Here is a 25,523-nt window from a genome sequence, read left to right on the forward strand (position 1 = left end):
TTCCAACTGGCCAATTTTACATATATTTTGCATTTTAAAATTAATAAACAGAATACTGTTTAATATGTTTGGAGAATATTTCAGATCCAGCACTGATTAGCAAGGAAGTATATATATTTGAATGACACACACTGCATTAAATAATGCTGAAGGAAATCTCAAGAATGAACAGATCACGGAGACCCAATTCAAAGATTTAACTTCACAATAGTTAGCAATCAAAATGTTTTGCATGTGTATTTAAAAGCAAAACTTAGCCCTCCTTATATATGATAGTTGAAGGCTATTTCACTAGGCAATGGATGCCATTTTTTTTGCTTTTGCTATTTGTCAGGAGAAACAAGTATCAACGTTCTTCCACATCATTCTATACCTTTGATCATAAACACAATCCAAAGTAAAATTCAAGAAAAGCCTTTGGAAACAATATGCTTTGGTGCTTATAGTTCAATGGGAAATTCATTTGACATGCAACTTCTTAGAAAAGTGGGAAATTTACACATTTTGATTTGCTCATAATGAAGCCCTGAGGTAACCAATAGAACAGTTTTTTCGGATAATAGTTACACAGCTTCCCTTTACCTTTTAGTCCTTCTTTAGAACTTTCTGTGGCATGTATAATTTAGAACAGTCTACACAACCCATCTTGAGGAAAGGATCAGTTCTGTTGATAATTTAGGGGCTGGATTTTTTTAGGCTAAGCTCTCAGCAGACTGGGCTAATTTAGAGACAGTCTCTTCTGCTTCAATTGAATTTCCTAGGTCTCCATTTTCATGACTATCAATACTTGCTTTCTTATCAAACACTGCAAAGGAGAAAAGACACATTTATTTATTACATTTCTACACTGCCCAATAGCAGTAGAATTTTAACATTTACAAACAAGAGGTACATCCCACATTTTTGTTGGCAAGAAGGACGTTCCCATCATACACAAAGAGCTAAGAACAGGAGCTAGAACAGGAATAACTACAGGCCAAATCACCTATTCCACATCCACACCTGCCCTTGCAGAGACTTAGGAATTAATCTGCTTCCTCTCTAACAAGACCTTCCAACTGGCACAGGGGCTTTTGTGAAGCCCCATGTAAGTTAGAGCACCCCACTAACCAGCAAAGCAAGGCAGTGCTGATGCGATGCAAAAGCACCGTCTTGCCGTGGTGTGTGGAGGGGAGGAGATTTGGCACATTTAGGTTTTGACAATTGTGTTATCCTTATACCTAGATGAACTTCATAAATCTTGAGAATGTCTTTAATTACCTCAGAGAAATAGTGACATGCCCCCTACCCAGCACCCAAAAAAGATAGAAAAAGTCTACCAACATAGAATAAATCAGAGATATGCACCATTTGCCAAGTCAGAGTAGTTCAAATTCAAGACCAGAATCTGCTTCATCAATGCATAGGAAAGGATGGCAATATACTGGCAAAACAGAGGAAACCTACCACTGCCACCCTGATCCTAAATATGGGAAGCGTTTTATTTGTCAATGACATATAAGGCTTAACCTTGTGTTTGATGACACTGAGGTGGCACAATTGTTGGTCCATTCCATCCTAAGGACAGACCATCCATCCTAAGCACACTGGAAAAGCGAGTCTAGGGATAGTACTGCAGGATGCATTTTAAAATGTAACATAAAATGTAAAATTGAAGTGTGAAATGAGACTAATTTAATTTACAAAGCCTTTATGTAAAAGTGTATCTTGAATTTTTATCTTAATTACTTTTCAAGGTTTTACCTTGCATTGGTTTGACATCTCCACTTCCATCTTTTCTACTGGAAGCAGAATTTCCACCTTCTTCCAATTCATCAAGATACAAACGATAACGATGTCCACTCTCATCCTCGTACTCTACATTTTCATCATCTGAGTCTACTTCTGGAGCAACATACACAACTTCAAATTCAATTTCCCCTCTCTAGAATATAAAATGAACATTATGTTGTTTTTAAGAATGAACCATCCAGTGTGGAAAGCAAAAATGGGAGATGAATAATCACTATAAAATAGTAATGAAATGCAGCCTATTTATACCAGTCCTAAAACAAACATACGGGCAACGGAGCCCTAAATTCTCATTTGCACTGTACCGAACAGGCCACAAAGCTCAGGGGAAGTGGCTCATCAACAGCTCAATAGGAGCTTCCTTTTCGTCTTCATCCATAGCCTCTGCCTACTTGCTTTATAACAGGTAAGGTTTAAAAAGATTGAGCAATGAGTGTTGAGAACTATACAAAGTAAATAACAGAATAGAGAAAAAATATTCTAATATAAAAGAAAAACTGCATCAAAGGATATCTTCTAAACTATGCCTGTAAGGCCTTCTTTGAACAGCTTGAACCAAGGCCTAAAATGCATGGACTATGCTCAGCTTTAGTTTCTGTTTTGTATGAATACTTTCAGGATGTGCTTTATAAGTACGAAAACTTTATTTTAGAAAATGGTAACCAAGACAATTTTAAGAGACTCTAAGATTATCATCTAATGAAATTTTCATCTGCAATAACTGAACAAGGCCTTCAGTCAGAATGTTTGTCATATCTTGCCTCAGAATGATCCCAATGACAAATAAAGCCACTCTCTTAGTGTGTGGTTTCTATAAAATTTGAAGAATGGAGCATAACATCTAGTCAAATGATGAAATGGATATCCCAAAGAATAAGGAAATAGCCACCAGATGCATTTTGTTGTTGTTCAGTCGTTCAGTCGTATCCGACTCTTCGTGACCCCATGGACCATAGCACGCCAGGCCTTCCTGTCCTGCGCTCTCTCCCAGAGTGTGCTCAAGTTCATATTCATTGCATACATGTATATTAACAGTCCAGTATAAATAGATTAAAAAAATACCTGCTGGGAAAGAATAGTTACAGCTTCTTTATGTTTGGCATCTCTCAAATTAACTCCATTTACTGCCAGAATGGCATCTCCAACATGTAGACCTCCACATCTATCAGCAGGCTGACCCGGGTGAATTTCAGAGATTAGGATGGGAACACCATGCTCCTTTCCACCCTATTGTAACAATATTTAACAATCAGAGGTTTTGGAAATTTCAAGATATTCTATAGCTGAACACTATAGATCAGTCTTCCCCAACCTAGGGCCTTCCATACTGGCTGAGGAATGCTGGGAGTTGTAGTCCTACACATGAGGTGGGCACCAGGTTGGGGAAAGCTGCTGTAGATGTTCTTCACATTAAGTTTTAAAATGAATTCATGATGATATCCAACAAACACGGAGAAAAAATATTTGCCATTCCGTATAATTTATGCATAGCACAGTTTGTAGTCTTTACCGTGTAATTAAAGATATACTTCTTTCAGTGGCTTTTGTAAGTGTACAACGAGTAAACATTATACAGATAATGTGGGTCAATGTGACACAGAAAATACAAAAGAAAATGTAAGCATCTTGGGAGCACACGATGGGCCAGTTTGCACAATCAAAATAAGCCATGGCGTAACCTACAGCAGCCCATGGGTTATTGGCGGGTTGTTTCCCTCTCCAGAAAGCCATGCCACCTGGGTTCGTATGACAGGACAAGCTACATCCCGGTGGTTATTATGGAAATTGTGCCCCTACACATACTGCGATTTAAATAAGCCACTGTGGTTTAAATAAACAGCGGCTTATTTTGATCATGCAAACCAGGTCAATGAATACTGGGAATAAAAAGAGGAAAATAAATCCAAATATTACCGTTATTGAAATGCCCAGTCCTTCATGATCTTCTTTAACCAAGAGAACTTTTCTGATTGGACCAACACCTTGACTCTTCTTTAAGGAATCTGGATTCTAGTTTTTAAAAAATTATATATGAAAACACTTTCTCAAGGTTTTCAGAAGAGTCATAGGACAGCAGGTAAGATTTATTCTTACAAATCTGTCAGAACTCTTCTCCTGACCTGCTTTTATTTGGATCAGCCGAAACCCAAGACCTATCTTAGGAGTTGAGATACCACTCCTCTAACTAATTAGCATAACCACAAACAAAATAACTTATCTCAAAACACGAATTTAATAAATATACACCTCAATCCTATCCAAGGCTGTAGTTGTTGTAGCAAAACTTTGTACTGCAACAGCTACCAGCACTTCAAGATAAGCAGTTTTAAACAGGCCTGGGGCACTAAAAAACAAGTAAGGAAGCCCCTTGCTACATTAACAGTAGTCACAAGACTGTTCTGAGAGCTCAGGGATAAGCAGTTCCATCCACTCTTCAGACTGGGCATGAGAGGCTGGCAGTGGTCCCACCACCATCTCCCCTTTCCACATCACCCTTGCATTGGCACAGGAATGGGCATCACAAATTCCACCAACACAATCGTATTTTAACTGGAAATTTTAAAATCACATTGGGAGTCTAGTTTCAGGGACAAGTAAGTTACAAATAAATTAAACAGAATACAAGGTGTCCCTTTGTGCCAGCACTAGGAGCTCCAAGAGGAATCCTACACTCTAGTGCCTCAGCACAGCAGCTTTTAAGTTCAGGATACTAGAAAGGGTCAGTAGGAATGTTAGACTGGGACAGGGGACAAGGATTCAAAGCTCTGCTAAGCCATGAAGCTCACTGGTAACCTTACTTTGGACACTAGATCTCAGCCTAGCTTATTTCACAGAGTTGTTGTGAGGATAAAATAGAACTATCTGCACTATCCTGAGCTCCTTAGAGGCAGAGTAGAATATACATGTATAACACCACTTCCAGAATAAATTGGAGATGTTGGTACATGTATTACATTCAAGAATTTTAAAGTGGGATGCCTAATTAATATTCTGACATCTATAAAATGAGACTGATGCAGGAAGTAACCTACTCTGAAGAGATGGCAAGTACCCTGAAGGTTCAGGGAAGGTGATGGTGAATACAGATGCTTTGCACCTTTCAATGCTGGATAAATTTTACTACATCACTAACCAGGGTTCATCTTTTCCATATTCCAATAGAGAATATCAATTATTCCTGAGGTTCCAAATGTGTGCAACATCAACATTTCAGCAGGTTAGCCCATGAGCGTTGCGTCGGCTCGGGGACAAAAAAGAAAAATGCACTCATTGTGGTCAAACATTACTGTAATTTAACCTATAAAAAGGGAGGTACTGTTTTGGCTAAAGTGCCCCAAGCCAAAACAAGATATCACCATTATATGGAAACAGATGTATGAATACATCCAATATAGCTCTCTAAGGTACAAACTGTATGCTGACAAATGCTAAGATCAGCAAACTTACGTGTCCTGGGGGTGCTTGCGTGGGCCGCTTTAGGTCATTGCGACCACGGCATGCCCTTATCACAGTTTTGTGCCGGTGCAGATGGATTTCAGCTTCTAGCTGGTTCCAGAGTTTATCATGTGCAGGTCCTTTCATATCTCTGCCTAGCAACTGAATTTGCTGAACCCTACAAAATGAGAAGAGAACACGATACATATGGACTGATAAAATTCCTCAACTCTTTTGCCTTCTCAGTCTTATATTCTCAAGTCCTATAAAGAGGTAATTGTGTACCTAAGGCCCCATTGTAACAGTAGCAAGAAAATCATTCTGCACCCTTCCACAGCCAGACCATATACAAGTTCTATCTCTCTAAAGACACCCTTGTGAATCATGGTTATCCTCTCCTACCAGTGGCACTGTTCAGAGCAGCCCAGAACTATATCGATAAGAATCTTATATTATACTTTCCCACATTCTCCTCAGAAATACCATCATGTAAGATCAGGCATGCTTTAAGTTGTATACACCAATTCTGACTCAAAATTCCACTGCAAGTAAGTGATTTTTTAAATTTTACACACCTTCCTGCTAGCTCTTTATCTAAGTATTTGGCTGCAAGTCGTGCCCCGTATACTTCAGCCTGGAGCACAGCTATGTGTCGACGAAGTGCCTCATTTTCCTTTCTAAGCAGCTTCACCTCAGCTTCAAGTTGGGCTTCTTTCACCTTTTCTTTTTTGTTGGCTTCAAGTTCTCTCTCCTGGCATATTAAATACATTCGTTATTGTAGTCACAAGCCAAACATTCCTATTATGTGGACATCCAAGCATATTAATAAATATTTACTTTAACAGAAAAAGTATTAACATAACATCTTATTTGATGTTATGTTTTCTACATCAGAAGTACTTAGCTAAGAAATATTCATATTTACAAAACAGTCCTGAGAGTACAGAAATGTACAAGCCCACAAAGAATGTTTTATCAGTCCAAATGCCTACATCTCTCTCTGCATCACAAGGCAATTTGAGTACCAAGTCTGGAAAGCTACTTGTTCACAAAGAGTTAGCTACCTGCAAGCTACAATCTTGTGAAAGTATTATGATGACACAGCAGCTTATTGATAATACAGCATAGCATTAGTTATTAAAAGTACATTAAATAAGAGGAACAAAAGCCAAATAAACAACCAAATGTGAACAGAAAAACAGACCGGATATTTTTAGAAGGTACGACAAGCATTTTAAATGTGCTGATCAAATTAAAATATAACTTTCCTTTAAAAAAAATTTCACACAGAAAAATCATATCCTGTTGCTGGTCCAAGATTGTAGCTAACTTTCTAAGCTCAATTGCTAGAGGAAAACAGTGACAGAGAAAGACTTAAGAATTTGGGGCCTTTTTATTTAGAATAACAACAACAACACCAGAAGGTAGGGTGCTTTATAGGGTGCTTTATAAAGTATGAATGGAAGACAGAATGGAGAGCAACTAGAGCACCTAGGAGGTGGAAAGTAAGGAGAAGGGTTTTTTTCCTGATCAAACATAAATACAGTAGAAAATCTCAACTATGCATAATCACGCATCTCATATTTAAAAGGCATTTGAAAAAGGGACCATAGATTCTTACCAAGTTTGATTTGTTGATTATTTTCAAGTGATATTTAAATACCTATATCCTTGGTTTTAACTGTTAACTTTGATATCCTTCTTTTTATCATTGTTTCATTATGTTTTGTGATTTTTAAATTCTGATGTACACTGCCTTGGGAGGGTTTACCCTAAAAGGCAGGTAATACATTGTTGGAATAAATTAATTTTAAAAAGAAATTGCAGAATTTGAGTTCATGTAGGCATCCAGAACATACATACATACATACATACATATATATATCACTGCGCAACTGGCTTTAGGCATGGAGTCAATGAAGGAATGCTAGGAATACTACCAACCATAGTATCAAATGACAAAACACAGGGCAGTTTTAAACATGATACTTCACACAAAGTATAGGAAAGCTTATAGACTGTAGATATTGGACACAATCCAGACAGCTATTTTAGGATTCACTGCAGCTTGCGTAACGTTTTGGATTTTGAACAGCTGACTGCCATACCATATCGTAACTACTTTTGTTCAAAGTCTGAGTGCATTGTGGAGTTAGTTGCCTGGTTCTCTGGATTGTGACCACTGTCAATTTTAATAACCTGTAAAGTTTAGATACAATTCCAACCATCACTTCAACATTCTCAAGTTAGTCATAGCAATTAACAGCAGCAATTCAGACATGCATGTTGACTGGAAAAGAATCTAATAAAATCTAATAGAAGCACTGAACAAACACAAGTACTTGGCTAAAAAACTGTGGAAAAGAAATAATCTAGCTAAGATTCACTGGCATTAAACATCCAGGCCAAAATGTGCAACTTTGTATAGATCTACTGCACTGTTCTGAACTTATACACAGGTAAAGGCAGCCAGTGAACTTACCATATCCTCCACAGAAGTGGCAGACTTTGGACGGGAGAAAAAAAGTTTCATGATTAGAAATATTGACACAAATATCAAACTTATCAAAAAAGGCCATGCATTAGGTCAAGCTGCAGTAGCTTAGACTCTGCCAAATCTAGTGTGTAAAATCTAGTGAGGCAACTGATAACTTGGAATTTAAGTTATTACTTACTTCACTAGATAAATAAAGAAGTACAATTTCTGGACAAACACCTGGAAAGCTATTATCCAAATGTTCAGTATTTACAGTCTTCATCCCCACAATAAAATTGAATCCAAACCATTCCAATAAGAAATGCAAAAACCATACTTTCAGCCTTGATGGTTACTCAGAAGTGAGTCCCACTTACTAGACTCAGAAGTAAGCCCCACCAAGTTCAGTGGGACATACTCCCATGTAAGTGTGTATAGGATTGAAGCCTTAGTCTCCTTATTGCTTTCTTCTGTTATTTTTTATGGCTGCATCCAAGTACAAACACAACATGATTAATAAAAACTAGAGATGGGCAAGTCCTTTGATACTCTCGTCAGACTGGCTTGGGATTTGAGTTCTCCAGAAAGACACTTCGGAAAACCCGAGCAAATGTTCCTGAGCCAATCTGGGGGCCTGGAAAATGTTGCCCCTACTTCCACCTGGCTCTGCCACCGTTTTCCAGCCCCCAAACATAGTTCCCCCCCTTTTCCCCTTAATTTGGCAGCAGCACAGAAGAGACAAGAGAGAAAAAATAGAGGCTCCCTTCTCCCTTTGACTCTCCATCCCCTGCCTCTATTCCATCAGCTAGCACCCCATCATGCTGTTAGCCAGGTTGCACAGACAGAACAGGTTGGGGCAGAGGTAAAATGGGGGGAAAACCTCTGTTGCTGAGATGGGTGGGAGGAAGCCAGGAATTTCTCTGCTGTTCAGATTTTGATCCAAGTGGTGGAAGTAGTTCAAGGCTTTGAAAACTTTTCTTTCCTTTTGAGGTGCATTTTCCCAGCCCCTGAAGTTCTCCAAGTCAGAGCTTAGAGGATTTTTCTAGCATCCCTAATAAAATTCCTTCTATATCTTTCTTATGTTATTGTAAAACAAAGGAGATAGGGATACTGTAAAACACTGTTGATATTTGCATATCAATTCTAACTTCCTTGAAATCAAGTTCTTGTTAAAGTTCCCCATTTTGCATGCTGAATCTAAGTTGTGGAACTCTACTTGTTTTCCATCCCAGATAGTTGCTTTAACAGTCTCTTAATAAGAAAGCAGACAAACCACATACAGGTGTGTGTGTGTGTGTGTGTAATATTCTATGTCCTAGATACTAGAATGGAAAGGTGGAAGACAAGTTCTATGAACACACACATGTTGGAATAAAAATACTAGAGTTAAAAATACACATATTCACTTTAACAAGAATTCTCACCAATTTTGCCTTTATTGCCCCCGAGTCAACACTCTGACCAGTTTTGGCATGGAGCTGAAGCTGAATAGCATGGAGTTGCAGTAGCTGATCATGCACCTCTTTTTCTAATACTGCTTTTTCAGCCCGTGTTTCCGTCAGTTCCGATTTCAGATCCACTAGCTGCGCCTGGAAGATAGAACGTAGTTCAATAATCTTAATAATACAGTATTTCATGTCACTCAAATTTGTCTAAAACACCAGTATCCATTATGCAGCCCTTAGACTGAAGAATAAATACCACTTGCCTTAAACAAAAATACATTAAAGTTTAGTGCTAGACAGCAATCCACCTAAGTGCCAGATAGTAATCCTTAGGTCTTAAGGAGCAGTAGGGATTCCTCGAAAAGGTATATTCACAAAACCACTTTAGGAGAAGTCTTTTGTGTAAGCTCGCCTATCCTAAACACAGATTGAATCTGTTCAGTATTGATCACATGAATCAGCCACCATTAGAACGAAACAATAGTATGTAAGCAATTGATTGAGAAATGTATACAATCGGTTTGGCATCTTTTTCTTGCCTTGGTAATTCCACACTGTACTAAGCATGCACAGTCTCAGTATGCCACCTTGATTTATTTGGAATAAATTACAACTCCTGGTTCAATCCTTAGTAACACGTTAGAATCTACACTAAGCAATAAACTAAAAGGATGAGAAAATTCCACCCTTTTAAAAACATAAGAGCAGCCATGCTGGATCAGACCAAAAGTCCATCTAGTCCAACATTCCGTTCACACAGTGGCCAACCAGCTGTCAACCGGGAACCCACAAGCAGGGCATGAGCACAACAGCACCCTCTCATCCACGTTCTCCAGCAACTGATGTACATAGGCTCACTGCCTCTGGTACTGGAGGTAGCACATAGCCGTCAAGACTAGTAGCCATTGACAGCCTTTTCCTCCAGGAATTTGTCCAACCCCCTTTTAAAGCCATCCAAATTGGTGGCCATCACTACATCCTGTGGTAGCAAATTCCATAGTTTAACTATGCACTGTGTGAAAAAGTACTTCCTTTTATCTGTCCTGAATCTCCCACCAATCAGCTTCATAGGATGACCCCTCGTTCTAGTATTTTCAGAAAGGGAGAAAGATGTCTCCCTATCCACATTCTCCATACCTCGCATAATTCTGTAGACCTCTATCATGTCTCTCCTTATGCTCCTTTTTTCCAAGCTAAACAATCCCAGCTGTTGTAACCTTCTCTCATAGGGGAAATGCTCCAGCCCCTTGATAATTTTAGTTGCCCTTTTCTGCACTTTTTCCAGCTCTACAATATCTTCTTTTAGGTGTGGTGACCAGAACTGTACACAGTATTCCAAGTGTGGTCGCACCATAGATTTGTATAGGGGCAATATGATATTGGCAGTTTTATTCTCAATTCCTTTTCTAATTATGCCTAACATGGAGTTTGCCTTTTTTACAGTGGCCACACACCCTTTTACAAAACTTTTTCACTATGACAGGGGATTTTAAACTGTCAAGGGATATTTACTTCATGTTAATTGATTTTGGGTATGCACACAAAGATTTTATGGATATGAGAGAAACAGACCTACTGAATCATAGTACAAACCATATAACCAATCAGAAACATCAACAAGAGAAATATATGACATACCAGAAGAGAAAAAGAATGTTTATGTTTAAGTTCCAAACAAGTTTGGCAAATCATATTCCAACAGTTAGAACCATAGAATTCTAAGGCTATGAACTGTTACAGTTTCACCATAACCTCAAAAGCAGATAATCTGCTTCAGTAATGAAAGACCTCTGAGTTGGAATTCAGTTTACTGTCCTTCTGTGTAAAATGTAAATTATCCAATACCAGAGTCCTTGATATTGCCTTTTGTGTGTATATCTAGTAAGTCTCAATATTCAGTTGGATGGTAGGGTCATATGATCAGGCTCACAGCCTGTAATCTTTTAACCCAGCCTATTCTGATTGGCTACTCTTAAAATATATTTCTGGAAATTGTATGATTTCACTGTTTGTATGACCACAGTTTATAGAAGTTTCCCTGTTTGCTTATTGTTACTGGCATGTCAGACTACAGATCTGTGGTGGCTTACCCTACACCTTATTATGCTTTTGGAAAGACTGGAGGTTTGTACTGAACTGTACCTTAACTCTTTACTGACATTTTGGTTACTGCTGAAGGGGGTGGATGGGGAGACTAACTTCCAATTACGCTGGTGCACAAAACATTTACAGTTTATTACTATGAAAGATGAAAGGCCTCCCACAATCTAAACAATGGGCAATTTATTATCACTATTTTCTTTTATGTTGAATACTCTTCTGCAGCTGTAAGAGTTTAGAGGAGACACTCCTACAATTACAAAGAATGACTGAGCATGAATTGCTGTTATAATTGCTATCTTAGACAAACACACTGCCTACGTATATGATTAGCTAACAGGAAGTCAAAATGCTAAGAAAATGACTTCTTACTTTGAACTGCTTAGCAGGGCTGATTTCTTCTCAACGAAAAGCTATTGTAAATATGACATACATATATTCTTCATTACAGAAATCACAGATGGAACACAATCATTTATTTTAACATTGTATTTTATTTAAAATATTATCATGCATTTCAACTCAAAGGTTTCCAAGGCAACCATGTGGATTGTTGGGGGACTGTTGCCTAGTGTTTTTAGAAGTACTCAAGCTCTGAATGAAAATCAGGATATCAGACTTAGCCAGTATCTGGTTCCTGTGGAAAAAAATGATTGTGATTCATTGTAAGTTTTACTGTTCATTAGCACTGGTATATTGCTAAAGACCTGCTCTGAAGTAAAAATTTTAAGTCAACTTAAAAATCTAGACTTCAACAAACTTTGGATTAGAATGCTCCCAACTTCCCCAGGAACTAATAAGGCTTAGTTAGGCTTTTTTTTTTTTTTTTACCATGTATTTGGATGAGCTGCTTTGGATGGCCATTGGCCATGCTGGCTGGGGATTATGGGAGTTGTAGTCTGACACATCTTGTCTACATAAGTTGGGAAGGCTGCCATTTTGTACAGACAATTTCTCAACAGAACTTCACCACTATGCCAACATAGAAATGCCTCAACTTATCACTATTTAGTCTTTCAGTTTCTGTTGCTTTAACTCTGTTACTATATTTTAAATTGTTGCACTGCTGCTAGGTTTCATTTGGTTATTATTTTTATTTTATACTGTAGTTTTAAACTTTTATATTGTATTTTATTCTGTTGTATTTTATGGTTTTAGTTGTTGTGAACTTCCCAGAGAGCTTTGGCTATTGGCGACATAGAAATGTAATAAAGAAAGAAATAAGAGCAGATGGTAATGTGGAATACTTATGGAGAAGGGAGAAGAATATGTCTTATAAAGTATCACTCTCTCACACCGTTCTCAATCAATTTATTCTTAGATATCAGCTATTCTCAACAGGATCCCATCAACAGAATAACTGGAAAACACTTTGTCTAATCTCAGTAAGATAAGTGTCAACTGAAGGTAACTTTACTATTCTCTTACTGCAATGATTTTCACATTTTCTACCCCAAATGTTTAAAGTGATATACATTAGAATAATCAGTCCTAATGCCACATGAATAACATCTGAACTAGCCATGATTATCCAAGAACAAGTTAAGGTTATGATAGATAACTAACTGAAAATGTAAAGTCGATATATAATGGCAGTAAAAAGTAACATTTGCTCTCAGGAATTGAAAATAAAATTGCCAATGATTATACTGGCTAAGGATGATAGGAGTCCAACACATCTGGAGGGCACCAGGTTGAGGAGGGCTGGACTAAAGCATTCAGTGCTCTTCTAAATTTTTGAAGACCACTACAGGGAGACAATATAAAGGTCTATAATATGAATGGAGCAGAAAGTGAGTATTCTTTCACTGCGCTCATCATACTAAAACTCATGGTCATCCAATTGATTGATTGGATGTAGGCTGGCAGTAGGTTCAGGACAATCAGAAGAACATACTTCTTCACAGAACACATAATTTACTTATAGAAGTCACCACAAGATTTAGTTGTCGTCTCTTTAACTGATGACAAATTTATGGAGGACAGACCTGTTAATGGCTGTTTAGCCATTACAACTAAATGGCCAGTTCACATGACACGGCCAGCTCGCTGTGTATTATTTAACTCATGTTGAGTGTAGCATGTGCCAGGTGATATTTTGAATATGAAACCCCAAGCGGAGTTTCTTACATTGTGTAAACCTGGCCATCGAGGGTTATTTGAGGGTTAAACAACTCTTGCATAACCTTACAACAAACTGAGGGTTCTTTGAGGGTTGACTCTCAAATAACAGCTCTGATAGCGCCCAATAATAGTCTTCAGACACATGTAGGAAGAAAGCCAGACTATGAAGCACATGGTCTTCGATGTCTATATACTAATGCCCAGAGTATGGGAAACAAACAGAACAAACTTGAACTCTTAATACAAGAGGGAAATTATGACCTGATAGGTATAACTGAGACTTGGTGGGATGACTCTCATGACTGGAATACAGCAATTGAAGGATATAACTTGTTCAAAAACAACAGGAGGAACAGAAAGGGAGGTGGGGTTGCACTGTATGTGAAAAATACATATCGCTGCACAGAAATACAGGAGGAGGAGCTTGGTAGCCCCATCGAGAGCATCTGGGTTGAAATAAATGGAGCAAAGAATAAAAGGAACCTGGTGGTCGGAGTCTACTACCGGCCACCCAATCAAGGAGAAGACAAGGATGAAATGTTTGAAAAGCAAATAAAGTGGATAAAGTAGCAGTTACAGGAACTCTGGGGGAAAGCGACCATGTTGTACTTGAGTTCTTGGTTCTAAGGGAAGCAAAAGCCGAGTGTAGTCAAACGCGTACCCTGGATTTTAGGAAAGCTGATTTTCATAAACTCAGAACAATGATCAGTAAGGTCCCATGGCAAGCGATGCTAGCGAGAAAAGGAGTCCAAGATGGGTGGGAGCTTTTAAAAAAGGAAATTCTCAAGGCACAATCACAAGCAATTCCAACAAGAAGAAAAGGTGGAAGACAACAGAAGAAGCCAATGTGGCTTCACAAAAAGCTTAGGGATGACCTGAAAACAAAAAAGGACACATATAGGAAGTGGAAAGACGGCCAAGTAACAAAGGAAGAGTACAGGCAGATAGCACAGAATTGCAGGGATGGCGTCAGGAAGGCTAAAGCTGAGAATGAGCTGAGGTTAGCAAGGGATGTTAAAAACAACAAAAAGGCTTTCTTCAGCTACGTGCATAGTAAAAGGCAGAGGAAAGAAATGGTGGTTCAGCTATTAAATAAGGATGGCAAAACGATAACAGATGACAAAGAAAAGGCAGAAGTGCTCAATTCCTATTTGGCTCAGTCTTCTCCCACAAGAAGGTCTATGACCCCCCTGGCAAAGTCGAAGTACAGGCTGAAGGGGCAGGATTGCAGCTTGAGATCGACAGGCGTATGGTCAAGGAACACCTCATTACTTTGAATGAGTTCAAATCTCCAGGGCCAGATGAACTGCATCCTAGAGTCATAAAGGAACTGGCAGAAGAACTCTCAGAACCGCTGTCTATTCTCTTTGAGAAATCATGGAGGACGGGGGAAGTGCCAGATGACTGGAGGAGGGCTAACGTTGTCCCTATCTTCAAAAAGGGTAAAAAGGAGGAACCTGGGAACTACAGACCAGTCAGTCTGACATCAATCCCTGGGAAAATTCTGGAGCAGATGATAAAGCAATCCATCTGGAAGCACCTTGAAAACAATGCCGTGATTACTCGAAGCCAACATGGATTTGTCAAAAACAAGTCCTGCCAGACAAATCTGATCTCATTTTTTGATCAAGTAACCTCCCTTGTAGACTGTGGGAATGCTGTAGACATCATATACTTCGACTTCAGCAAAGCTTTCGACAAAGTGCCCCATGATATCCTGATGAGCAAACTAGCTCGAAGTGGGCTAGATGAAACAACGATCCGGTGGATCCACAGTTGGCTACAGAATCGGACTCAAAGAGTGCTTATCAATAGGACCTTCTCAAACTGGGGAGAGGTAACGAGTGGGGTACCGCAGGGCTCAGTCCTGGGCCCAGTGCTCTTCAACATTTTTATTAATGACTTGGAGGAGGAGGTGCAGGGAATGCTGATCAAATTTGCAGATGACACAAAATTGGGCAGGATAGCTAATACTTTGGAAGACAGAAACAAAATTCAAAGTGATCTGGATAGACTGGAGCCCTGGGCAGAAAACAACAGAATGACATTTAATAGGGACAAATGCCAAGTTCTGCACCTAGGAAAAAGAAACCAAATGCACAGTTACAAGGTGGGGGATATGTGGCTCAACCACACTACAAGCGAGAAGGATCTTGGAATTGTTGTCAATCATAACCTGAATATGAGCCAACAATGTGATGTGGCTGCAAAAAAGGCAAATGCTCTTTTGGGCTGCATTCATAGAAGCATCGCTTCCAAATCCCGGGAAGTACTAGTTCCCCTCTACTCAGCACTGGTTAGGCCTCATCTGGAGTACTGTGTCCAGTTCTGGGCACCACACTTTAAGAAGGATGCAGACAAACTGGAGAGGGTTCAGAGGAGGGCAACAAAGATGATCAGGGGACTGGAAACAAAGCCCTATGAAGAGAGACTGAAAGAACTGGGCATGTTTAGCCTTGAGAAGAGAAGACTGAGGGGAGATATGATAGCACTCTTCAAGTACTTGAAAGGTTGTCACAGAGAAGAAGGCCAGGATCTCTTCTTGATCATCCCAGAGTGCAGGACATGGAATAATGGGCTCAAGTTACAGGAAGCCAGATTCCAGCTGAACGTCAGGAAAAACTTCCTGACTGTAAGAGCAATACGACAATGGAACCAATTATCTGGGGAGGTGGTGGGCTCTCCCACACTGGAGGCCTTCAAGACGAGGCTGGACAGCCATTTGTCAGGGATGCTCTGACTTAGATTCCTGCATTGAGCAGGGGGTTGGACTCGATGGCCTTGTAGGCCCCTTCCAACCCTACTATTCTATGATTCTATGATTCTATAATCCTTGGTGGCCAGGTTTGCATGACATGACAATCCCAGACCAAGGGCTGCATATTCAAAACGTTGCCTGCATGTGCCACAGCTCATTGTGGATTAAACAACCCCTGATGAGCCCACCATGTTGGACAAACTAGGTCATTGAAACCTTCATGATGACAGCCAGGTTAACTCTGATTAGCAGATGCTGGAGACAAACAACTGTGCATTCTTAGCAAGACATGTGTGGGGCAGTGGCTAGCCCTGTTGGGGCAAGCTGTTATCCCATACAGACTGAGATACTCAGCCCTGACCTATAGCTGTGTATTGCAGGAGAAGACTGACAATGGTAGATAAGCTATCTTCCTAGCAGTTTCCCCACCATTACTGATGAACCTAAGAAAAACCCTCAAGTTTCTTAAAAGCCTAGGGGCACAGTTTGAAACAACAATCTTAGGACCTTTTGAAATCATTGTGAAACGAATGTGCAGTTAATATTCCTGTAGCAGAATAGCGAACCATCTGTCCTCAACGTAGTATTTTGTTGTGGGGATATCACATAGTCCTAGCACTCAGTACACAATAACTGGGAAAACACAGTTTTCACAGTTATAGCATCCTCTGCAACAATGGCTGTGTGAGTAGCAGGCACCAATGCCAAAATAAGTGATCCAACTCTTGCCCTTTCTGTTTTTTAATCCCATACTATACCATCCAAACCTGAAAGCATTTATGTTGTCCTTAAAAGGATAAGAGATGAACAAACCTATCTTCTCCCTGTGCAGCTATGTTTCATACTTCTTTCAGGCTTTATTATTATTCCCTTCTCAGCATTTTTATTAAAAAAAAATCATTCCCCCCTCTACATACATTATGCATACATCTCCTGTTTCATTTTAAAGTGGTGAATCAGATCCCTACCACCCATCCCTGTTATAAACCTAACCCATTTTGTGGGAGATACCTCCACTCTTGTGCCAAACAAACAGTACCACAAGTATACTGCTATGAGATGTTTTCCAATAGTGAGGGGCATTTCCCTCTGCCCATGGCTGATTTTAAAAGGATCCATTAAAAACTATTTCAGTGTTTAAGAACTTGCATAAGGCAGTAGAAAGGTGAACTTCAAAGAAGGACAGATGGACAGCTCATACCAGTCTCCTAATCACTACCACATTCCCAAGCCACACACATTCACAACATTGCTCTGAATACTGACAAAATAAGAGAAAGTTTCTTTTCTACAACTTGCTACCAAATATAACATCTTTGTATCAAAATTTAGTTTCATGATGGCAACTCCCACTGGTATTTTTTTTTTTAATACAAAGAGCAGCCACACCAGGAAGGCAATTTGGATCACGACCACAACACAGTCTGGCTCTGTGCTGTGTCTCTGATCCAAATTGCCCACCCTCACCAAACTGGGAAGGGATTATGGGTGCTTCCAGACAAGGCTTTTATTGTGCCACTGCCCTGCCTTAACCACGGAATTTTATGGGGGATCCAGATGATGTTGTCTTGAAACCCTCTTGTGTTTTCCCACAGCTTCTTCAATCTTTTTTCTTATTGCTTAAAATCCATACAGAAAAGACAGAATGGCTGCACAATGCCTTCTCATCACTAGCACTAGGGGCCCTTCATCCTGAAGCACCCTATATCTCAGTAGCCAAGTACAGGCCCCTCCAATTAAAAGGATCAGTCTTTCAAATATGCTGCTACCTACTTGGAGAGCCACTGCCAGTCAGAACAAACAATACTAGCCTAGACGGACAAGTAGCCTGACCTGGTATAAGGCAGCTTCCTATGTTCAGTTATGACAGGGAGAGAAATCAAGCTGCTAGTGGCAACAGAGGGAGAAATATACTGACCTGGTTTGGATGACATGATAGCCCATCATGGATTAATTAACCCTTGAGGGGCCATGGCGCATGCTATCTGCCACTATGAATATGCAACCCCCAAGCAGGGGTTGCCGTATTGTGCGAACCCGGCCAGGGAGGGTTATTTGAGGGTTAAACAACCCTTGCATAACCATAGAACAGACTGTGGATTATGTAAAGGTTGTTTAACCCTCGAATAACCCAGCCAGGTTCACACGATACTACAAACCACAGTAACCCCCGGTCGAGGGTTGCATATTCATAAGGCAGACAGCATGTGCCACAGCCCCTTGAGGATTAATTAACCGAGAATGGGGTGTCATATTGTCTGAACTGGCCCATGGACTTCACAGGGTTAAATTAGCTTCAATATTAAGGCCTCCCACTTAACCATAATTTGAAGCTATTAAGATAAGGGCTCCATTACATGTGCATTGGTACCTGTAAGCAACTATGAATCTCACATAACTCTTTCAATATTAGTATGAGAATTACTGCACAAGTTTGGGAAAGGAACTGAAGGAGAGCACTATCCTGTGACCCAGTCCCAACCCTTTAATCTTACTGAACTGTCATCTAAGACTCCCTAGTCCTAACTAATTTTGTCTTTCCTCTACAGAGTTCTGGGAAAATTATTCCGGTGAAATATGAAGACTCTTTATCTGAAGAAATAAAACCATTTTTTCTTCTTCACCACAGTAAAATTCTGGAATTGTTTGTTGTTAGGATTTCAGAGTACATATACAGAACTACTCTGCAACTGTCACTGGATGATTGTAATCAACTCGCTACCCTTTTTCCCAACATGATGATACCCATGCCTGCTACTACTTATTATCGCTTTATGATTATGATAGTTTGCTTGTTGTTTGTAACCTCTGTCTTGTCCATAATTGTACTTATAATTTGGACTTAGCAGCATGATATTGTAAAGTTATAACTATTTCTTTAGTACACACATATAGTATTTTATGACATTAACACTTTGCTTTCTGCCCTAATAGTATACAGTAATTTTGCCATAGTATATTGCAATTGCTCTAATAGTATAGACTACTTCTAGATGATCAATGTAATTATAACGATACTGATAGTTATACAAAGCACGTAGCCAGAATAAATGTATAACATTAAAACAATGGCATTTCATCATTTATACTTAACATATCTATTATTTTTGTAAGAAGGCCAGTTTTTATTTTGGCATGAGATGGGTGAAGAATTAAGGAAAAACTAACCCAGATCTTACACTTTAAGAGGGTCACCAATATCAACATTCCAAAATTCTAGTGGTGCCTCACGAACAATGGATGCCTTATGACATGTTGCTTAATCCTATCTATGCTTAGTTGTAAGGTAGTTCCATTAAGTTCTATTGAACTTAAACTAACTTTTTCCTCTCCATGTTCTAATCTGTACACTTTGACTTTGGTAGTGTCTTTGCACCACCATGGCGAGATTTAAATATTTCTGGTTTCTCCTGGTCTGTCCAAAAAGGGGGATGCTCAAATATTGGAGATGGAATATTTGATTGAAAAGAGGCACTACCAATTATTTCTGTGGGGGAAGACAGAAGTAGGTACTCAATTCCAGAACTTTCCAGTTCCAGGTTGGGATTAAATTGGGTCCCAGGTCTGGAAAGTTTGAAGACCACTGCAGTGAACATACATGCATACACACAAGTTATAGTTGTCAAAATATATTTCAGCAGAGCACTGCCAGTCTTATCCTGAACTGTAAACCATTTGATAGCACCCATGTCTATAGCAGACCTCCTTTCTTTTTGGTTGTTTAGGTTCCTGGATTCCAGTTCCTTTCAACTGGCTTTTTATTTTTCAACTCTTGAAACACCATGTTTACTTGCTTTGGACATTTTCGAAAAGAAATATCTACCAAGTTAATGCCTATTTTCCTGAAATTCACTAAAGAAACTTGTACAGAGTTCCTAGGCTTGAAATTCGGGTTCATATATATGGATCAGACATGCACTCATTCATAACTTTTACAAAGGTAAGCATATCTTAGTATAGTAGAATTATCAATGCTACAGATGGCTATAAATAGTTCAAGAAGCTAAGAAAAGTAGTAAGAAGGGTAGCATTCAAGTTATAAAATGAGACTTGAAGGGCCTTGCTTTTCAGAAAGTAAAATCATGCTCCATAAATAAATCCTTTCTGCTTCAGTTTTAAAAAATATAGATGAATATTATTCTATAATTTATTGCATCTCTTTTCCATCTAGTCTTCATGTCTACAAAATAAGTCATTGTTTTTAAACCTCTCTCTAGAACCGCAATCACAAGCTTCTAAATTTCTCCCCTTGTGTATGGAGGAAGGGGAGAGTGCACGAGCCCAGGCCTGCTTGTGTCCATATCTAACATTCCCGACATTGTTGTTCAGTCGTTCAGTCGTGTCCGACTCTTCGTGACCCCATGGACCATAGCACGCCAGGCCTTCCTGTCCTGCGCTCTCTCCCGGAGCGTGCTCAAGTTCATATTCATTGCATCCGTGATGCTATCTAGCCATCTCATCCTCTGCCGTCCCCTTCTCCTTTTGCCTTCAGTCTTTCCCAGCATCAGGGTCTTTTCCAGGGAGTTTTCTCTTCGCATTAGGTGGCCAAAATATTGGAGCTTCAGCTTCATTATCTGTCCTTCCAATGAGCACTCAGGGTTGATTTCCTTTAGGATGGACTGATTTGACCTCCTTGCAGTCCAGGGCACTCGTAAGAGTCTTCTCCAGCACCACAGTTCGAAAGCATCAATTCTGCGGCGCTCAGCCTTCCTTATAGTCCAGCTCTCACAGCCATACATTACTACTGGGAAAACCATAGCTTTGATTAGACGGACCTTTGTCGGCAAGGTGATGTCTCTGCTTCTTACTATGCTGTCTAGGTTGGCCATAGCTTTCCTCCCAAGGAGCAAGCGTCTTTTAATTTCATGGCTACAGTCACCGTCTGCGGTGATCTTGGAGCCCAAGAAAGTAAAATCTGTCACTGCTTCCATTTCTTCCCCTTCTATATGCCAGGAAGTGATGGGGCCAGATGCCATGATCTTCGTTTTTTTAATGTTGAGTTTCAAACCAGCTTTTGCACTCTCCTCTTTCACCCTCAACAAGAGGCTCTTGAGATCCTCTTCGCTTTCTGCCATTAGGGTGGTATCGTCTGCATATCGGAGGTTGTTGATAATTCTCCCAGCAATCTTAATTCCGACCTCTGATTCATCCAACCCGGCATTTCTCATGATGTACTCTGCATATAAGTTAAATAAGCAGGGTGACAATATGCAGCCTTGTCGTACTCCTTTCCCAATTTTGAACCAATCGGTTGTTCCATGTCTGGTTCTTACTGTTGCTTCTTGACCCTCGTACAGGTTTCTCAGGAGACAGGTAAGGTGGTCTGGTACTCCCATCACTTTCAGAATTTGCCACAGTTTGTTGTGATCCACACAATCAAAGGCTTTAGCGTAGTCAATGAAGCAGAAATAGACGTTTTTCTGGAATTCCCTTGCTTTCTCCATGATGCAGCGAATGTTGGCGATTTGATCTCTAGTTCCTCTGCCTCTTCTAAACCCAGCTTGTACTTCCGGTAGTTCTCGGTTCGCATACTGCTGAAGCCTAGCTTGTAGGATTTTGAGCATCACCTTGCTAGCATGTGAAATGAGCGCAATTGTGCGGTAGTTTGAACACTCTTTGGCGCTGCCCTTCTTTGGAATTGGAATGTAAACTGACCTTTTCCAGTCTTGTGGCCACTGTTGAGTGTTCCAGATTTGTTGGCATATTGAATGCAGCACTTTAACAGCATCATCTTTTAGGATTTTAAATAGCTCGGCTGGAATACTGTCATCTCCGCTAGCTTTGTTGTTACTAATGCTTCCTAAGGCCCACTTGACTTCACTCTCTAGGATGTCCGGTTCAAGTTCAGTGACCGCACTATCATGGCTATCAGGGACATTCAGATCTTTCCTGTATAGTTCTTCTGTGTATTCTTTCCACCTCTTCTTAATCTCATCTGCTTCTGTTAGGTCCCTGCCTTCTTTGTCCTTGATCATGCCCGTCTTTGCACAAAACGTTCCCCTGAGATCTCCAATTTTCTTGAAGAGATCTCTAGTCTTTCCCATTCTGTTGTTTTCCTCGATTTCTTTGCATTGTTCATTTAAGAAGGCCTTCTTGTCCCTCCTTGCTATTCTCTGGAACTCTGCATTCAGTTGGGTATATCTTCCCCTTTCTCCCTTGCTTTTCGCTTCCCTTCTTTCCTCAGCTACTTGTAAAGCCTCATCAGACAGCCACTTGGCTTTCTTGCATTTCTTTTTCTTTGGGATGGATTTCGTTGCTGCCTCCTGAACAATGTTACGGACCTCCGTCCATAGTTCCTCAGGCACTCTGTCTATCAGGTCTAATCCCTGAAATCTATTCCTCACCTCCACTGTATATTCATCAGGGATATGATTTAGGTCATACCTGAACGGTTTAGTGGTTTTCCCGACGTTCTTCAATTTAAGCCGAAATTTGGCAAGAAGCAGCTCATGATCTGAGCCACAGTCAGCTCCAGGTCTTGTTTTTACTGACTGTATGGAGCTTCTCCACCTTTGGCTGCAAAGGACATAATCAATCTGATTTCGATATTGACCATCTGGTGACGTCCATGTGTAGAGTCGCCTCTTGTGCTGTTGGAAAAGAGTGTTTGCTATGATCAGCATGTTCTCTTGGCAAAACTCTATTAGCTTTTGTCCTGCTTCATTTTGTACACCAAGGCCATGCCTGCCTGTTATCCCGGTGATTTCTTGACTTCCTACTTTAGCATTCCAATCCCCTATGATGAAGAGGACATCTTTTTTTGGTGTTAGTTCTAGAAGGTGTTGTAGGTCTTCATAGAACCGATCAACCTCAGCTTCTTCGGCCTCAGTGGTTGGGGCATAGACTTGAATTACTGTGATGTTGAATGGTTTGCCTTGGATTCGTACTGAGATCATTCTATCATTTTTAAGATTGTACCCCAGTACTGCTTTTCCCACCCTTTTGTTGACTATGAGTGCTACTCCCTTTCTTCTAAGGGATTCTTGCCCACAGTAGTAGATATGATAGTCACCTGAATTAAATTCGCCCATGCCTGTCCATTTTAGTTCGCTGATTCCCAAGATGTCGATGTTCAGTCTTGCCATCTCATGTTTGACCACCTCCAGCTTACCTTGATTCATTGATCTGACATTCCAGGTTCCTAAACAATATTGTTCTTTACAGCATCGGATTTTCTTTTCACCACCAGACACATCCACAGCTGAGTGTCCTTTCGGGTTTGGCCCAGCCGCTTCACTCTTTCTGGCGCTACTTGGAAATACCCTCTGCTCTTCCCCAGTAGCATATTGGACACCTTCCGACCTGAGGGGCTCATCTTCCGGCGTCATATCTTTTAGCCTTGTGATACGTTCCATGGGGTTTTCTTGGCAAGAATACTGGAGTGGGTTGCCATTTCCTTCTCCAGTGGACCACATTTTGTCAGAACTCTCTGCCATGACCTGTCCGTCTTGGGTGGCCCTGCACGGCATAGCTTATGGCTTCATTGAGTTACGCAAACCCCTTCGCCACAACAAGGCAGTGATCCATGAAGGGGCATTATCCCGACATTATCCCACACCTATAAACATAAGGGTGCATTCCTATGCCACAAACCTAGTCCTCACCAAGGATTTACTAAGCCGTGTGAATGTGTAACATGCACATGGTTTTAGAGTCAGACCTTTAAATTTACTACATAATTCTTGTTTATTAAAATTGGGTTCAACTCATACACTACTTCATACGCTTTATGATGTGTAAAAGCACCCCAATAAAGTAACTTGACTAGTTCTCAGGAACATATGTATTTAAGGTCAGAGCTCGAATTTATCAACTTTCACATATAACAAGTTATTTAGCCAGCTTCCTCCCAGGGGCAACCCAAGACATTTTGGCATCTGAGACACAAAATCCAAACAGCATTCTCAAACTCACTGATTACATTTGCTACCCTTCAATGTTACCCAAAGTCTGCCTCAGTAAGTAGCAGCCTCACTGTACTTCCTGGTAGGGCTGGTTGTATCCCCAGTTCTAGCATGTTTTTAAAAGCCCTACAATGGAAAGTAAGACGCTAACTTTTACCTGATGAGCCTAATACTGGGTCTCAGGCAGAGGCCTTTCCCATCACCTGCTACCTGATCCTTTTACCTGAAGATGCCAGGGCCTGAACCTAGGACCTTCTGCATACAAAGGCATGTATGAAACTGGAGATTTATATGTGTTTAACCTACTCTATTCCATCAGGATGGGACAGATAGCATCCTCCTGCCTCACAACCAACCGCTCAACGGACCTAGGAAATGCAATACACCATTTATTCCCGTTTCAGAGATGGGGAAACTGGGCGCGATCATGATTTGCTTCCTCCCAGGGCCCCTAAAGGAAAAGGAAAAGCCAAGTTCTTCCTACACGCCCCTTCTCTCTCTCTCTCTGTCTCTCTCTCTCTCACACACACACACACACGAATCCCAACCCCCCTCCCCTCCCCTCCCCTCCCCTGCCCTCAGTGAGCCCAGGGCGAGCGGCGGCCAGTTCTCTCCCCGCGCCGCTCCTTCCTCAGAGATTTACCTCAAGCTTGTGGTTGATCTGGGAGACGGTCTGCGCCTTGTGGCAGAGCTGGGCGAAGCAGGAGCTCAGGCTGGTCATCTTCTGCCTCCCCTCGTAGGTGATGTCCGCTTGGTCAGGGTCGATCTCACCAAGCAGCAAGTCCACGTCCACGAACGCCTTGTCGAACTCCTTCTCCAGCACCTCCAGCCAGCGGAACATCGACAACCCGCCCGCGCCGGCTCCACTAGGGGACGAGGCGGCGGCGGCCGCCGCTGCCCCGCCACAGGCCCCGGAGCCCGACCCCCCGCAGGAGCCTACCCCCACGCCAGACATGGCTCGCCAGGAAACGCTCCGCGCCTGGCCGAGGCCTGCGCCGCTAGCGCACCGGGGGCCCCAACCCCCGTCGGCGCCCCCTCCCCCTCAGCGCCCGCGAGCCGCGACGGACAGCGTCGGCCTGGCCTCGCGGGGGGAGCGGCGGCTGAGAGGCTCCTTTCCCGAGGCGCATGCGCCAAAAGCCACTTCGCTTCGGTCAGCCGGTAGACAGAAAAACCCCTACCCATAGATCGGCGGTCGGCTTGTTCGGCCTGCCACAACGGAGACCAGCTTGCCAGGGCGCTTGGGTCGATCCCCCAAATCATCGATCCAGGCAGCCGTTCTCGGCCAGAGGGGGCGCTGTTTCGCGATCCCTCGCGGACAACGCGTGCTAAGAGAGCTGAGCGGGGGAAGGGGAGCTCCCTGCCCGTCCGCTCCCAGGAGCACAGTACAAAGAAGGCTCCTGCTCCTGGATCAGACTTTGAAAGGCCAGCTTCCCGCTTGCCGCAGAAGAAGAGCCAGATGCCTCTTGCGAAGCCCGCAAGCGGGAAGCCAA

The 25,523-nt window shown here is 41.3% G+C and overlaps 1 protein-coding gene across 2 annotated transcripts; it reads right to left on the bottom strand.

The window, feature by feature from the left end:
* GOPC (golgi associated PDZ and coiled-coil motif containing) lies at positions 1-25,174 on the bottom strand. Of its 2 annotated transcripts, XM_084827377.1 has the most exons (9): positions 24,677-25,174; positions 9,127-9,291; positions 7,709-7,732; positions 5,802-5,977; positions 5,239-5,404; positions 3,706-3,801; positions 2,854-3,018; positions 1,744-1,924; positions 1-805 (listed from the first exon to the last, which is right to left on the bottom strand). In XM_084827377.1, the coding sequence occupies exons 1-9, from the start codon at positions 24,986-24,988 to the stop codon at positions 693-695; spliced, it is 1,398 nt and encodes a 465-aa protein (XP_084683503.1). In that variant the 5' UTR covers positions 24,989-25,174; the 3' UTR covers positions 1-692. The 2 variants fall into 2 exon arrangements, with proteins under 2 accessions (XP_084683503.1, XP_084683504.1); XM_084827378.1 differs by lacking the exon at positions 7,709-7,732.
* Positions 25,175-25,523: the final 349 nt, after the last annotated feature.

Source organism: Heloderma suspectum, chromosome 1 (assembly GCF_057233095.1).
Source record: "Heloderma suspectum isolate Gila_16-S chromosome 1, 16-S_ref, whole genome shotgun sequence".
Classification (NCBI taxonomy): Eukaryota; Metazoa; Chordata; class Lepidosauria; order Squamata; family Helodermatidae; genus Heloderma; species Heloderma suspectum.

Coding starts and splice junctions, on each gene's coding strand:
- GOPC (XM_084827377.1), bottom strand. CDS start 24,988: ATGTCTGGCGTGGGGGTAGGCTCCTGCGGGGGGTCGGGCTCCGGGGCC. Junction 5,405..5,801: donor GATAAAGAGCTAGCAGGAAG/GTGTGTAAAATT, acceptor CTCATTTTGTAG/GGTTCAGCAAATTCAGTTGC. Junction 3,019..3,705: donor GACTGGGCATTTCAATAACG/GTAATATTTGGA, acceptor TTGTTACAATAG/GGTGGAAAGGAGCATGGTGT.